The sequence below is a fragment of the Salmo salar genome, chromosome 13 (genome assembly GCF_965601325.2).
Source record: "Salmo salar chromosome 13, fSalSal1, whole genome shotgun sequence".
NCBI lineage: Eukaryota > Metazoa > Chordata > Actinopteri > Salmoniformes > Salmonidae > Salmo > Salmo salar.
The window spans coordinates 14,502,395-14,520,212 of record NC_138303.1 but is presented as its reverse complement, the minus strand read 5'-3'; the positions used below and the strand labels follow the sequence as shown (position 1 = coordinate 14,520,212).

General features: G+C 42.5%; 1 protein-coding gene across 1 annotated transcript in view; it reads right to left on the bottom strand.

Annotated features, from left to right (window-relative positions):
• The window catches only part of klhdc8b (kelch domain containing 8B), a 174,176-nt gene that overhangs the window by 150,285 nt on the left and 6,073 nt on the right, over nucleotides 1–17,818 (bottom strand). Inside the window, exon 2 of the mRNA XM_014134525.3 lies at nucleotides 507–3,211. Coding sequence (XP_013990000.2) covers nucleotides 507–897 — 391 coding nt within the window. The 5' untranslated portion in view covers nucleotides 898–3,211. The remainder of the gene's footprint in view (nucleotides 1–506; nucleotides 3,212–17,818) is intronic.

Sequence of the window (17,818 nt, the reverse complement as noted above, 5' to 3'; positions counted from 1 at the left end):
TCTAAAAAAAGCTTTTTGTATATCCAGTATGGTTACTTCATCAGGATGAGGCAATCTTCCAAGCCCAACTACAGCTTGAGATAACTGAAGCTCTTGACTATGCACAACAGCCTTAAAGATCTTAGTGACACTCCACTCTAGTAAATTAGAAATTAACAGAAATCTGCTCTTGAGAAAGCTTAAAGGGATACTGTGAGATTCTGGAAATTCTACATACCCAGGGTTAGATGAACTCGTGGATACCATTTGTATGTCTCCGCGTGCAGTATGAAGCAAGTTAGAAGTTGTTACGCAAGCCAATGCTAATTAGCGTTAGCGCAATGACTGGAAGTCTAAAGATACGGTAGCATCGAGCAGTATCTCTTTAACAATGCTGTGGAGAGCTTTTTCCAGTACTGAAGAGAATCCCTTATCCTATTTGTTAAGTGGGGGTTTTAGGCTCTCAATCTGATATTGTATTATCCTGTTGCAGCAGTCTTACAGTACCGTATGAGGTGGATTCTTACCTTTCTCTATAGAGGTGATGCCCATGGAGGGTTGTCCCAGGCTGGCCCTCCTCTCCCACTTGCCCTCGTCAGGGTTGTAGACCTCCACGGAGGACAGGGGGCTCTGCTGGAGGTCCATGCCCCCCATCACCATCACCTGACCCCCAAGGGCCACCGCCGACGCCCCCGCCCGGGCTGTAGGGAGCGGAGGAAGCTGGGTCCATGTCTGGCTCTCTATGTCCAGCACCTCAGCAGTGTCTAAAGGCAGGCCTGTTTCACTGCATCCTCCCAGAACATAGAGCAGGCCACCGTGGAACACAGGGGTGCAGTAGACCCTGCATGAGGACATGGGGGGGAACACCTCCCAGTACAGGGACTTGACAGAGCTCACTGCCATCTCAAGTACAGGCATCTCTCCTGAGGCTGGCAGTGGTGGTGGGTCATTACAACACGGAGGGGGTGGGGGGAAACGGACAAACAAAAACAACAAAGAGAGAAGCAGGGGCACTGCGGAACAGCCTCCTTTCTTGCTGCGCTGCTACATGATGCCCTGTCTAAAACGAGAGAGGGAGTGTGACAGAGAGAGAGAGAGAGAGGGGGGGGGGGGACTACCTCAGCAATCTGCCAGATGCCTCCACTCCACTCTACCAAATGTTTTATTCATTTATTACTGATGTCTTAGTGCAGGAGACCATCTGCCCTTTCTTTCCCTGTATTCACTCCATCCAAGGGCCTTTCTTTCCCTGTATTCACTCCATCCAAGGGCCTTTCTTTCCCTGTATTCACTCCATCCAAGGGCCTTTCTTTCCCTGTATTCACTCCATCCAAGGGCCTTTCTTTCCCTGTATTCACTCCATCCAAGGGCCTTTCTTTCCCTATATTCACTCCATCCAAGGGCCTTTATCTTGGTAAAAAGAATCACTGCAGTTGATTGGTGTGTGCTACTCTCCAGGGAGGAATATGTTTTGTGAAGGCTTCCTGTGGCGAACACACTTAAAAGGTGTGCCTGGCTTTATGCGTAATCCCTGTGAAATGTTATTGTCAAGTGGGAGATTGAGCTAGATCATAAAACTGGGGAGTAAAATGAACCTGTGATCACGTTCTCAGCCAAAGGCAATCATCATGGGCTAAGCTACTATATGAATCGGGTGAAGAGGGTAATGACAAAAAGAAGAAAAACCAAACAAAGTCTTTAAATGAAAACTCTGAGTATAATGGGAACAAGGTCTCGGGGTCGGACAGAATCTTTCTAATCAGACCAAAACGCTAAATCCCAGAAGGCAGCTGTCAACGGTCGACTGGGGCTGAGGAGTACCGTCTGTCCCACTTGGACACAGTGAGGCTCCCACAGAGATACCTGGCCTGTGTAGAGGAAAAAAACAGCCAGGCCTCTGACCCTGTGGAAGATTCAGCCGTGGACAGCCAGCACTGTGACATTTACAGTCAGGGCCAGGCCAGGAGGTCCAGGGGGGAGGTAGAGATCTGGAACAGCACAACCCACACACCAGCAGCACGACCCACTCCAAAGGTCACTGTTTCCTCTGGGACTTTCAGGGATTGGATCGCACCGACAGAAAGTGTCATTGGCACGCAAGCATTGTTAATTATTTAAAAGGAGAGAGTATGTGACAGGAATGGGTGTTGTAGAAGGAGAGGAAAATAAAAGGTATAGGGAAGAGAAGTGAGAAAAGAGGGAGATACAGGTAAAAATAAAAAGATAGAAGGGGGAAAAAACAGACAGGGAAAGACAGGTATGGGTAGATGTAGAGAGATCCTTAGAGACACGCTGGTGCGAGGCTACCGGAGTCTGAGTCCGTCTGAAACAGCTATGATGAGGATGCAGGGAGTAGTTTGTCGACCCAGAGAGAGCGGACGCACAGATATCTCCTCAGAGATCACCTGGTGTGTTAACAGAATGAGGAGGCTTTATCAGAGGAAACCCCCGTCTGCTTCTGCACAGCCTTCACAGGTGTATCACAGATATCTCCTCAGAGATCACCTGGTGTGTTAACAGAATGAGGAGGCTCTATCAGAGGAAACCCCCGTCTGCTTCTGCACAGCCTTCACAGGTGTATCACAGATATCTCCTCAGAGATCACCTGGTGTGTTAACAGAATGAGGAGGCTCTATCAGAGGAAACCCCCGTCTGCTTCTGCACAGCCTTCACAGGTGTATCACAGATATCTCCTCAGAGATCACCTGGTGTGTTTACAGAATGAGGAGGCTCTATCAGAGGAAACCCCCGTCTGCTTCTGCACAGCCTTCACAGGTGCATCTTCCTCTTTAGGCTTCGTGTGTATCCACCTCGGACACTCTGAACACTCCGGAACTCTGGGCCTCGTTGTTAAATCACAACGTACCTATGTATTCCTGAACAGTGCACTAGGCCTATGTGTTAGTTCAGTTGAGACATCATTAAACAAACAAATGAGCTGGAAACACAACGCCTTTTCAGCACTGCAGGCAAAATACTAAAACAGTTGGCCAGAGGTGAAAGCAAACTTTTTTTCCCCCTTCGTAATCAGAGTTGGTGGATTACAAATGCAGGAGGGTTGTTATAGAGACAGGACTTGTTTGTATTCCAGGAGCAGAAATCTGACTCTTCCACGGCAATCTCTTGTTGCTGTTACTCAGTAGTTGGTGTAGTCCAGGGGTGATTGGAGGAGAAGGGTGGAGTTGTGTTGCGGCAGAACAGGTCGTGGAGGAGCTTACCTAAGCTATCACTGCTACAGGAGGAGAAAAAACAAACAAGACAGAACAAGAGAAAAAGCATCAATTAACTTGTAGGTATACCGTGGAGAGATAAAAAGATGGAGAGATACAGAATGAGAGAGAGAGAACCAGTACTGCCTCCTCAGGTAGGACTACAGATTATGTAATTAGATCTGGCTAAACCAAATCCCAACAAAACGAACCACAGCGCAATCAACTCCGTTCACCACAACAGTCAGATGCTCTTTTGATGATTCCCCTCACATTGAAAAGGACATCAGCAACAGGAAATAGGCTTGACTTCATTCATTGGTACATCTATAATCGCCACATTGTTCTAATCTAGTGCCGCTATATTTTCCCGTGGAGTAGGTCGCGGATATTATTGTTTTTGTCCCCCAAACCATTTGAGCTGCAGCGTGTGACCTTAATCTAGATTTCATCTCGTTGATGTGTTTTCCTCTCAATAGGAGAATTCAAAGCCCTTGACTGCAGGCTCAGTCAAGGCCCCTAATACTGAGATCAGTACCATGACAACAACACTATAACATAAAGGCTTTTATATACACCTCGCTCACTTAACATCTCTTTATGTGTCAGACAGTCAACAGATGTTAACATTATATTCTTCAAAAAGTACATGTACTCTATACGAATACCAAGTAAATATTTCTAAAACAATACATGTAAACAGTAGTATCTTTGAAAGGCAGATATTGCATTGAGAGTTTCAGATACTGTGGACTATGCTACATCGGTTTGGACGTGCAAATGCAAATGAAAAACGTCAACAGAAATCTTAATATAGCTTATCTACATGTCTTTAATGTGTAAATTCTGTCTTTTCACGACTGTATTCCACCTCCTTTTGTTATCTTCTGAGGCCCTTTCCCTCTTTCCCCTCTTTTCATCCCTTTATTTCCCTGTGACCCCCACCCCCCCCCCCCCCCCCTCATCTCTTTGAGCAGACAGAGACCCTATGAAACAGGGAGAGAGAACGAGAGAGACAGAGACAGATACGGTCTGGCTTCAGACCAAGTATCCTACTCCCAGCCACTGAAACACAATCAGAACTCCAGCCCTAGCAAACCACAATTGGTTCTTTGAAAGTTCCCAGAACATTTGTTAGGTCGCGGCAAATATTCTCGTAACACAAAAACCTGTCCAGTCGTGCTGATGATTATACAATGTTAGTATAAGACATTCGCCTGATGTTGCAAGAACATTCCTAGAACACATTTTGTCTGTTCTTTATAGGTTCCCCAGAATGTTTCAGTAGGATGTCTGTGGGAACAGTCTGGTGGGAACATTGTGGAGACATCACAAAAACTGTCCAGTTGTTTGGATGATTCTACAATGTTTCTTTTAGGGTGCAAAAAACATTCACCTGATGTTACAAGATCAAATCAAATGTATTTATAAAGCCCTTTTTACCTCAGCAGATGCCACAAAGTGCTTATACAGAAACCCAAACAGCAAGCAATGCAGATGTAGAAGCACGTTCTCAGAACACATTTAGTCTGTTCTTTAAAGGTTCCCAGAATGTTTCATTAGGTTGTGTGGAACAGTCTAGTGTTCAGTAGGTTCCCAAAACACAAAATATGCTCAGTTGTGATGACTTTCATGCAATGTTTAAGTGAGGTTGCACAGGACATTCCTATAAATGTTGTAGAACACTTGGTCTAAGTTTTTAAAGGTTCCCAGAACATTTAATTAAGTTATGGGAGTTGTCTGGAATGTTAAAACAATATTGTTGTGATATTGTAATAACATTTAAATATCCACAGAATATTCCCACAATGTTCCACAATTTCAAAATAATTAAATTTTTATGACGTTCATAACATTTGTTTTAGGTTTATCATAACATTCCATTGATGTTCACGCAATATTTTATCTTGTCTTGGAGGTTCTCAGAATATTTCGAAACCGTTATATTTAAGTTTTACCTAATATTACCACAACATTGTCAGCATGAACATTTGTAGAACCTTTAAATACATTAGAATACATACCCATTATGTTTCCCTCCAGATTGAATGGCTTTTCAATCTGGAGGAGGTTATTTCTATCTTATTAAAGTGTTCCCATCCTCTTTGTATGTTGTGTACTTGTAACACTGTGTTTTCATCACATGTTGAGAAAGTTTTATGAAATGTGATTTTAGTTGGATAGAACTTTAAATAACTTGTTGTCTTAAATACAGGCTCTGAACCTTCAAACTACATGATATTTTTTTTTTTTTATCTCAATTTCAATCAAAACACATACAATCATGCAATACGCATTCTGAAAAATTATAATACATAATAAAAATACAAAACCGAAGGTTCAATGAAATAATATTTTATTGATTTAAAAAGGTTAATTGTAGCCATTTTTTACATCAATATCAAATCATTTCTGGCTAACAATAAAGTAACGCAATAGCAATAGCAAAGAGCAAAATTATAAAATACATTACACAGCATAAGAAGATGATGGGAACATTTAAATATTTCAGAAACGTTGTTCTATGTCCTGATTGACCATATTAGACAAAAAAGAATCTGGCTGCATTTCGAAAGATTCCATCCCAGATGTTCTTTAACCCTGTTTCTAAAAAATGTAAAAGTGAAATACAGGCTCAGACATACTCTACTAAAATAGAGGAAGTCTTTATTTCATCCAGATTCATAAATCAAGGGAGAAAAGTAGCATTTTCACAAACTGTGAAAAATAAAATGTACTGTTCAACCTTTTTTTTTTTAAAAGCACTTAATATAATTCCTACTTTAAAACATGGTCCCCAATGTCTTATTTTTCATGATCTGAAAAACTAAAGTGATCCTAGATCAGCACTCATAGTCCTGGATACCTTGTAAATATGGGAAAAGATGTACACAGCATTTAAAGAGGATAGATGAAGTGATGGTGAATAAACCAAGTTACCTGTATTTCCCTGGGTTAGTTAGAGTGCCTATAGAGTAAGTCAACACGCCATTGAACTTTTTTCATATTTTGTTACATTACAAAGTGGGATTAAAATGAATTTATTGTTTTTTTTTTTGTTATTGATCTACACAAAATACTCCATAATGTCAAAGGGAAAAGAAAATGCGATACATTTTTTACAAATTCATAAAAATCTATAAAAATCTAATAACTAAAATATAGTTGTTGCATACGTATTCAACCCCTTTGTTTAGGCAAGTCTACATGAATTAAAAAGTAACATCTGGCTTAACAAATCACATAAGTTAAATGGACTCTCTGTGTGAAATAATAGGGGTCGACATTATTTTTTTAATGACTACCCCTTCCTCTGTTCCCCACACATACAACACCTGTAAGGTCATTCAGTAAAGTATTGAATTTCAAGCACCGATTCAACTACAAAGACCTCACAAAGAAGGGCAGTGATTGATAGACTGGTAACAATAACAAATCAGACATTGAATATACACTACATGGACAAAGTTATGTAGACACCCCTTAAAATGATTGGATACGGCTATTTCCGCCACACCCATTGCTGACAGGTGTATAAAATCGAGCACACAACCATGCAATTTCCATAGACAAATATTCAGAGCAGCATTTAGAGCAGCTCACCAAGCCGCTCATAGATCACTGCACCTGTACATAGCCCATCTGTAAACAGCCCATCTATCTACCTACCTCATCCCCATAGTGCATTTATTTATTTATCTTGCTCCTTTGCACCGCAGTATCTCTACTTGCACATTCATCTTCTGCACATCTACCATTCCAGTGTTTAATTGTAATTACTTCGCCACCATGGCCTATTTATTGCCTTAACTTACCTCATTTGCACTCACTGTATATAGACTTTTTGTTATCTTTTGTTCTACTCTATTATTGACTGTATGTTTTGTTTATTCCATGTGTAACTCTGTGTTGTTGTATGTGTCGAATTGCTATGCTTTATCTTGGCCAGGTCGCAGTTGCAAATGAGAACTTGTTCTCAACTAGCCTACCTGGTCAAATAAAGGTGAAATAAAAAATATTAAAAAAACATTACTGTAGAAGTGTTAGGAAACATATTACATTCTTATTTACACTAAAATTTACTCCAAAATGACACAATACATTATTTAACATTCATTTCTATTGGGCACAAAATAATCTGAAACACAAACAAAACAGCAAATGCATCCAACAAATGTGTAGAGTCACAAGCTTGATGTAGTCATTGCATGCTATGAATGTGGGACCAAATACTTTTTACTACTTTAATACACATACAAGTAAATTTGTCCTAATACTTTTGTCCCCATAAAATGGGGGCCTACGTACAAAAAGTGCCGTCCTTTCTAATCCAAAGGGTATCATTTCAAATCCAAAGTGCTGGAGTACAGAGCCAAAACAAAACAATGCGTCACTGTCACAATAATTACGGAGGGCACTGTAGATTGGGGGAAAGGCCCTGCGATACACGGGCATCCTGTCCAGGGTGAGTACTTGTACATCAAGCTGCCTCCCGCTATGGAGACAGGAGCCTATGAGCCATTCTGGCTCACATAAGACAAAAAAAAGGCTTAAATCAAACAAATGGTATTTGTCACATGCTTCGTAAACAACAGGTGTAACTAACAGTGAAATGCTTCCTTATGGGGCCTTCCCAACAATGCAGAGAGGAAAAACAAATCATATAAAAATAATAACACTAGCAATAAATACAAAATGAGTAACAATATCTTGGCTGTATACACAGAGTACCAGTATCAAGTTGATGTGCAGGGGTATGAGGTAATTGAGGTGAATAAACTCAGAAAAAAAAGAAACGTCCTCTCACTGTCAACTGCATTTATTTTCAGCAAACTTAACATGTGTATATATTTGTATGAACATAACAAGATTCAACAACTGAGACATAAATTGAACAAGTTCCACAGACATGTGACTACAGACATGGAATAATGTGTCCCTGAACAAAGGGGTGGTCAAAATCAAAAGTAACAATCAGTATCTGGTGTGGCCACCAGCTGCATTAAGTACTGCAGTGCATCTCCTCCTCATGGACTGCACCAGATTTGCCAGTTCTTGCTGTGAGATGTTACCCCACTCTTCCATCTGCAAGTTCCCAGACATTTCTGGGGGGAATGGCCCTAGCCCTCACCCTCCGATCCAACAGGTCCCAGACGTGGTTAATGGGATTGAGATCCGGGCTCTTCGCTGGCTATGGCAGAACACTGACATTTCTGTCTTGCAGGAAATCACACACAGAACGAGCAGTATGGCTGGTGGAACTGTCATGCTGGAGGGTCATGTCAGGATGAGCCTGCAGGAAGGGTACAACATGAGGGAGGAGGATGTCTTCCCTGTAACGCACAGCGTTGAGATTGCCTGCAATGACAACAAGCTCAGTCTGATGATGCTATGACACACCGCCCCAGACCATGACGGACCCTCCACCTCCAAAACGATCCCGCTCCAGAGTACAGGCCTCGGTGTAACGCTCATTCCTTCGACGAAAAACGCGAATCTGACCATCACCCCTGATGAGACAAAACCGCGACTCGTCAGTGAAGAGCACTTTTTGCCAGTCCTGTCTGGTCCAGCGATGGTCGGTTTGTGCCATAGGCGAAGTTGTTGCCGGTGATGTCTGGTGAGGACCTGCCTTACAACAGGCCTACAAGCCCTCAGTCCAGCCTCTCTCATCTTATTGTGGACAGTCTGAGCACTGATGGAGGGATTGTGCGTTCCTGGTCGGGCAGTTGTTGTTGCCATCCTGTACCTGTCTCGCAGGTGTGATGTTCGGATGTGCTGATCCTGTGCAGGTGTTGTTACACGTGGTCTGCCACTGCGAGGACGATCAGCTGTCCGTCCTGTCTCCCTGTAGAGCTGTCTTAGGCGTCTCACAGTATGTGATGTGTCCGTCTTCACTTGTAGACTGTGAGAAAGACCCGATCACGTGACAGAGAGCCATTTGAGTGAGAGGTGCTTCAGCACGCAGCCGGGAGAAGAGAAATATAATTATTATATTCACCCCAAGGGCACTGCCCGCAAAAGGCATGGATTTTTTTGGGGGGGGGGGCATTATGGCCACACAAAGGGTATGCAGTCGGGAAATTCGAGGCATTAACAAGCACTTGGCAAATTGTGAACAAGAGACGGATGAAGTGTGTACAGCTTGCGTCAAAAAACTAAGCAGAGCTCATGCCTTTCATGCAACTTTTTTCAAATCATCATTAGTCTCATCATTAGAATATATAAAAAATCTAAACATATAGTCCAACGTTTGTATCACAACTAAAAGTTACATAAATAACTCTAAATGAAGCATATAGGAGTACATGTTTTTCAGAATAGCCGCATATGCGCACTCCCTCAAATCCTTTGGAGAAAATATATATATTCAATTGTATTCTTCATACTATAAAATATTTATTATGATGTTACATGGATTTATTAGACTTTTAAAAATGTAGATGTTCAAAAGGTCTGCATCAGTGGCTTGTAGGCTATGCTTGGAAGACTGGAGATGCTAAATGTGTTTGTTAATTAACAGTCAATTACTGCTGCAGAAATGCTTTGGTACCCTTCCCCAGATCTGTGTCTCGACACAATCCTGTCTCGGAACTCTAGAGAAAATTATTTCGACCTCATGGCTTAGTTTTTGCTCTGACATGCACTGTCAACTGTGGGACCTTAAATAGTCAAGTGTGTGCCTTTCCAAATCATGTCCAATCAATTGAATTTACCACTGGTGGACTCCAATAAAGTTGTATAAACATCTCAAGGGTGATCAATGCAAACAGGATGCACCTGAGCTCAATTTCGAGTCTCATAGTAAACGGTCTGAATACTTATGTAAATAATATATTTCAGTTTTTTTACTTTTAATACCTCTGAAAAAATTTCTAAAAACCCATTTTTGCTTTTTCATTTTTGGGTATCGTGTGTAGATTGATGAGTAAATATGTGTATTTAACCTATTTTTGAATAAGCCTTTAACGTAACAAAATGTGGAAAAAGTCAATAGTGCTGAATTTTCCAAATGCACTGTAAATTCGCTTACAATGAAAAAGCAAGGTCATCATTTTCTAATGTTTAGGCCTATCATAGCAAGAATGTAGCCAGCTACATTTCCTAATGTTTTGCTTAAAGTTAATCTTGCATTTTACCGGGGAAAAATAGACTAGCTAAACTGAGAAAGTACAAGAAAAATGTAGCTACACATCAGTCAAAGCACTGTCTGCTGATAGAATGCCCATTTGTGAATTCTCATCCGAGTTTAGAAGTTTATCTGAAGGACAAAATTGCCGACCAGAAATTACAATAACAAGCATTTTAGATCTGCATTTACAAAACGCAGCAAGATATTTCTTATGCTTTTTATATTTTTTTCCTGAGTGAAAAACTGAATTCTGAGTTAACACAATCCCTAAGTTTAACTTGTTGCCTAAGCAAGTGGCTGAATTATTAAGGTGGCATGTCATCATATTGTGTTAGCTTCGAGAAGTCAAAGCCCTTTGGATGAGTTGTTTGTACAACTGCCATCTTGATTTCCTTGCGTTTTTTCTCTTCTCTGTTGTCGGCCCGTCAGCTTCTCTCCCCTCTTCTCAGAGCAGGCAGGTCCGTTGCCCTAGGAGGGCCCCACGTTGTGCAGTAAGCTGGTAATACCGTAAATGCCGAGGTTAGAGAAGGATGTCGGTATGACGATATGAACATCTGGATACCACCTAACATATCTAAATGCTGTGGGGGTAAATTATTTCACACTGATCAGTGCGGCGGTAAATTGCTTTCTTCAAAGGATATCCTTAAATCCCTCCTTGGAGAAGCTTGCACTTCCTCTCTAACTTCACAGGAGGTCTAAATACAAAATGCACAGCATTTCCTTTCATTGCAGTAAGTAAAACAATACTGCAAATTAACCCTGAAAGTTAAAAAGGTTTGATGTTATTGTGGAAAACAACAAAATGTTTTAAAGACGTTCTACTTTAGCTACATTGTCAGAAACACACATTGTCTTTGGTAGTCATCATATCCCTTTAACTGTTGGCATTACAGTATGTTCAACATGTTTCTGGTTCTCTGGGCAACTAGCTACTAAATCAAATCAAATCTTCTTTGTCACATACACATGTTTAACAGATGTTATTGCAGGTGTAGCGAAATGCTTGTGTTTCTATCTTCAACAGTGCAGTAATATCTAATAATTCACAACAATACACACAACCTAAAATTAAAATAATAGACTTAAGAAATATATAAATATTAGGATGAGCAATGTCGGAGTGGCATAGACTAAAATACAGTAGAATGGAATACAGTATATACATATGAGATGAGTAAAGCAAAAATATGTAAACATTATTAAAATTACTAGTGTCCCATTATTAAAATGGCCAGTGATTTCAAGTCTATGTATATGAGGCAGCAGCCTCTAAGGTGCAGGGTTACGTAACCAGTTGGAAACCGCCTAGTGATGGCTATTTAACAGTCTGATGGCCTTGAGATAGAAGCTGTTTTTCAGTCTCTCGGTCCCAGATTTGATGCACCTGTACTGACCTCGCCTTCTGGATGATAGTGGGGTGAACAGGCAGTCGCTCGGGTGGTTGTTGTCGTTGATTATCTTTTTGTCCTTCCTGTGACATCGGGTGCTGTAGGTGTCCTGGAGGGCAGGTAGTTTGTCCCTGGTGATGCGTTGGGCAGACCGCACCACCCTCTGGAGATGCCTGCAGTTGTGGACGGTGCAGTTGCCATACCAGGAGGTGATATAGCCCGAGAGGATGCTCTCAATTGTGCAGCTGTAATAGTTTGAGGGTTTTAGGTGCATATACACATTTCTTCAGCCGGCGCTGTTGCACCTTCTTCACCACACTGTTTGTGTGGGTGGACCATTTCAGTTTGTCAGTGATGTGTACACCGAGGAACTTGAAGCTTTCCACCTGCTCCTCTGCGGTCCCATCGATGTGGATAGGGGCGTGCTCCCTTTGCTGCTTCCTGAAGTCTACAATCAGCTCCTTTGTTTTGTCGACATTCAGTGAGAGGTTATTTTCCTTGCACTACACCCCCAGGGCCCCCCCTCGCTCTGTAGGCTATCTCGTCATTGTTGGTAATCAGTCCTACTACTGTTGTGTCATCTGCAAACTTGATGATTGAGTTGGAGGCGTGCATGGCCACGCAGTCATCGGTGAACAGGGAGTATGCTGTGTTGAATGCTGAGCTATAGTCAATGACCAGCATTCTTAAATAGGTATTCCTCTTGTCTAGATGGGACAGGGCAGTGTGCAGTGCGATGGCGGTAAGCAAATTGAAGTGGGTCTAGGGTGTCAGGTAAGGTAGAGGTGATATGATCCTTAACTAGCCTCTCAAAGCATTGAGTGCTATGGGGCAATAGTCATTTAGTTCAGTTACCTTTTCTTTCTTTGGTACAGGAACAATGGTGGACATCTTGAAGCAAGTGGGGACAGCAGACTGGGATAGGAAGAGATTGAATATGTCCGTAAACACTCCAATCAGCTGGTCTGCGCATGCTCTGAGGACGCAGCTAGGAATGCCGTCTGGGCCGGCAGCCTTGCGAGGGTTAACACGCTTTAATGTCTTACTCACGTCGGTCACAGAGAAGGAGAGCCCACAGACCTTGGTAGCAGGACGCGTCAGTGGCAGTGTGGAATCCTCAAAGCGGGCGAAGAAGGTGTTAAGCTTGTTCGGATGCAAGACGTCGGTGTCCGCGACATGGCTGGTTTTCTCTTTGTAATCCATGATTGTCTGTAGACCCAACCACATACGTCTTGTGTCTGAGCCGTTGAATTGCGACTCCGCTTTGTCTCTATACTGACATTTTGCCTGTTTGATTGCGTTACAGAGGGAATAACTACACTGTTTGTATTCAGCCATCTTCCCAGTCCCCTTGCCATGGTTAAATGCGGTGGTTCGCGCTTTCAGTTTTGTGTGAATGCTGCCATCTATCCACGGTTTCTGGTTAGGGTAGGTTTAACCTGTTGTGGTATAGGGGGCAGTATTTTCACGGCCGGATAATAAACGTACCCGATTTAATCTGGTTACTACGCCTGCCCAGAAACTAGAATATGCATATAATTAGTAGATTTGGATAGAAAACACTCAAAAGTTTCTAAAACTGTTTGAATGGTGTCTGTGAGTATAACAGAACTCATATGGCAGGCCAAAACCTGAGAAGATTCCATGCAGGAAGTGCCCTGTCTGACAATTTGTTGTCCTTCTGTTGCATCTCTATCGACATTACAGCATCTGTGGTGTAATGTGACACTTTCTAAGGCTTCCATTGGCTCTCTAAAGCTGCCAGAAAGTGGAATGGGGTGTCTGCTGTCTCTGGGCAAAGTACAGCAGCTCTGTTTGCGAGTGGTCAGCCTGGGACAGTGAGACTGAGATGCGCGTTCACGAGACTTCTCCATTTTTTTCTTTCAGCCTTTGAATGAATACAACGTTGCCCGGTTGGAATATTATCGTATGCTAGTTCTGAACATCACATGCTAATGTAAAAAGCTGGTTTTTGATATAAATATGAACTTGATTGAACAAAACATGCATGTATTGTATAACATAATGTCTAGGAGTGTCATCTGATGAAGATCATCAAAGGTTAGTGCTGCATTTAGCTGTGTTTTGGGTATTTGTGATGCATGCTAGTTGCTTGGAAATGGCTGTGTGGTTTTTTGTGTCTATGTACTCTCCTAACATAATCTAATGTTTTGCTTTCGCTGTAAAGCCTTTTGGAAATCAGACAACGTGGTTCGATTCAGGAGAAGTGTATCTATAAAATGGTGTAAAATAGCCCTATGTTTGAGAACTTTGAATTATGACATTTTGTGGTTTTAAATTTGGCGCTCTGATTTGTCACTGGCTGTTGAATAGTGTGGGACGATTTCATCCCACCTCTCCTAGAGAGGTTAAAATAGTCACAGTGGGTACAACATCACCTATACACTTCCTGATAAACTCAGTCACCGTATATGTGTATTCGTCAATGTTATTCTCAGAGGCTACCCGGAACATATCCCAGTCTGCGTGATCAAAACAATCTTGACGCGTCAATTCCGATTGGTCAGACCAGCGTTGAAAAGTCCTTAGCACAGGCACTTCCTGTTTGAGTTGCAGCCTATAGGAAGGAAGGAGCAAAATGGAGTCGTGATCAGATTTGCCGAAGGGAGGGCGGGGGAGGGCCTTGTAGGCATCCTGGAAGTTGGAGTAGCAGTGGTTGAGTGTTTTAGCAGCACGAGTACTACAGTCAATATGTTGATAGAACTTCGGTAGCATTTTCCTCAAATTTGCTTTGTTAAAATCCCCTGCTACAATAAATGCGGCCTCAGGATATGTGGTTTCCAGTTTGCATAAAGTCCAGTGAAGTTCTTTGAGGGCCGTCGGGGTATCGGCTTGAGGGGGGATATACACGGCTGTGACTATAACCGAAGAGAATTCTTTTGGGAGGTAATACGTTCGACATTTGATTGAGGTATTCTAGGTCAAGTGAACAAAAAGACTTGAGTTTCTATATGTTATCACAATCACACCATGAGTGGTTAATCATGAAATATACACCCACGCCTTTCTTCTTCCCAGAGAGTTTTTTATTCCTGTCTGTGCGATATACTGAGAACCCAGCTGGCTGTATGGACAAAGACAGTATATCCAGAGAGAGCCATGTTTCCGTGAAACAGGGTATGTTACAATCCCTGATGTCTCTCTGGAAGGAAATTCTCGCCCTGAGCTCGTCTACATATTATTATCCAGAGACTGAATATTAGCGAGTAATATACTCGGAAGCGGTGGATGTGTGAGCGCCTCCTGAGTCGGACTAGAAGTTCACTCCGAATACCTCTTTTCCACCGGCAGTGTTTTGGATCAGCCTCTGGAATCAGTTAAATTGCACTGGGGGTTAGGAACAAAGGATCCAATTTGGGAAAGTCGTATTCCCGGTCGTAATGCTGGTGAGTTACCGCTGCTCTAGTATCCAAAAGTTATTTCCGGCTGAATGTAATAACACCAAAAATTTCCTGGGCTAATAATATAAGAAATAGCACACAAACAAAATACTGCAAAGTTACGTAGGAGCAGAGCTGCCCTATCTGTCGGCGCCATCTTGATTGTATCCATACTAATGAGACTAGATCCATCACATCGTAGAACTAATCGAAGCGTCATCACAAAGCTCTGCCTGCCCCGACCCCAAAGACAAGAGTGATTCACAGCCAGAGGAACCCGCAGAAACACACAGAGGATGGATGACTTCAGCGAGGGTGAGAAATAATTTACAGTTCGACAGTACACACACACACACACACACACACACACACACACACACACTAATTAATATTATGAACAAGAGAGCGAGAGAGAGACGGAGAGTAATATGATGGATGGTGAATTTGCATTTGACTTTAAGATAGAGAGAGGGGTGGTGGCGGGAGAGAGAGTAGGAGAGAGAGTAGGAGAGAGAGAGAGTAGGAGAGCGAGAGTAGGAGAGAGAGAGAGAGAGAGAGAGAGAGAGAGAGAGAGAGAGAGAGAGAGAGAGAGAGAGAGAGAGAGAGAGAGAGAGAGAGAAATATATGTACTATGAGCTAGAGCATGTTTGTATGTAAAGCTCACAGCTTTATCTGCCACTTTGATCAAACAGCAGGATAAATGGCCACTGGTGGACCTTAGGTCAGCTGTCCAATCAGACACTTCACTGGCCCACACCATGAAGACAGTCCAGCCGCCTGGGATAATCAGAACTTCAGACCCTTGTAATAACAAGCACCACACAACAGAGACGTGACCCTAGGCTCACATACAAGGGGAAGAAATACCCATGAGCCAGATTAAGTCCTTCCTGGGTTCCTCCACCGGTCCCCATCATCCTACTCTCATCAGTAGTAAAGTGATGTTTGAACTCTGCATGTGAAGCTTTAGGGCTCTATTGGATTGCTGAAGCATTACAGATTGCGCAATGATTGCGCAATATTATATATTTTTTTTAAAGGTAATTTTCAATGGAGTCGACATATGCAGCGTTTACCGTGAATTTGTATTTGTTTATATCTTTATTTTATTTAACTTGGCAAGTGAAGTGAACGCAGTCACCACAAACGTGGGAACATGGCCTTTAAATTGAAATCACGCTGTAAAGCTGAACTTGCGTGATAAGGATTGAATAGAGCCTTTAGTCTATCCAGTCTAAGAAGAGAACTGAGCAGGATTCCACTGAAGAAGTGTTTGGAACCGAACAGAGAGCGATAAAGAGAGAGATGGTCATTATAAAAGTGCCCTCCTCCTAGCCCTATCTGAAGAGCTACAGGTAAACCTGTTCCAGCGCAGGGTAACAAGAGCTATTATCAAGTCTAATCTCCCACCACCGGCATTATACAGTGTTAGTGACAGTCATCATGACAGAGGGAGTGTCGGACAGACACTTCCCTGATAACAGTGTCCACAGCAGCCAGAGAGGGAGGGAGAGAGAGAGGAAATAGGAGACCACCGCAGCTAAATCTGTAGCTAACAAGGCACTTGTGGAGACAAAACACATATCCATTCACTGATGAAAATGTCTCCATAGAGAGCAAGCAGAGCAGCGCTGGCACATTCTCCGTTGGCAGCAGCTTTTTGCCATGACTGGGTGGGCGTCTAGGGACTTATATTCCGTTCAGCTCATACTGCTGAACCTTGATTCCCCTGGGCCTCATGTCCTCTTTAAATAGATAGAAGGATGTGAGATAGAAGGATGTGTGAGAGAGAGAAAGAAAGAGAGAGAGAGAGAACTAAAATGGGGGGAAAACAGAGAAAATGAGAGAGGGTGTGTGAAAGAAGAGCATGAATAAAAAGAAGAGATCCAGGGAGAGAAATAGAGGGAGACGTGATAAAAAGAAACAGCTGAAAACCAACTGAGAGATACAGTAAGGATAGAATAGGAAATTAAGAAAAGCAATGGGAGTCAACAAAAAGACATGCAGTGAATCATATTGTATAGTGGGCTGAGGCCGTTTACCCAACACTAACATCTTGCTTTTACTACCCCCTCTCCTCTCCCAGGGCACTTTCTAATGGAACCCCACGGCTCCCAACGGGCATAGCAACAAGCTTTCTAAAAGCGTCACAGAAACACTGCACGCCACTTTATGAAGTTCCCTGAGTTCCTGAGGCCAGGGAGAGGAAAGAGCAAGCAGTTCTCTAACAACATTAATAACCGTGCTGGGTATAGGATTAGCCGCTTATGAACTTGATTGAAGAGGTCAAATATGCTAGGGAGAAATCTGTTCCCCTCTGCAGGATATCAATTAATTGAATATTGCAGAACATTACACCATCTGCAGCAGGGCAATTACACATTTCCCCATCAGACTGTCCTGATAAACCAACAGAGATGTGTGCGTGTGTACGCATGTGCATGCATGTGTTCGTCTGAACGTGTGAATGTGTAGTAGTTAAGAATGTAGTGTTATAGAATTATCGTATTAGTAAAGGGTGTCATTCCTGATCGGCAGAAAGTCATCTAATAGCTCCTCTAATAGCCTCTCAAACCTTCCTCTAGCCTTCCTACCTCATTCCCAAGACTAGTTATTGAAGGATGGCTTGTGTCAAACTATCTTTCACACCCCGTATGATTTATGAGGGGGACAGGACTTCACACTAGGGTGTGAATATCACACTAA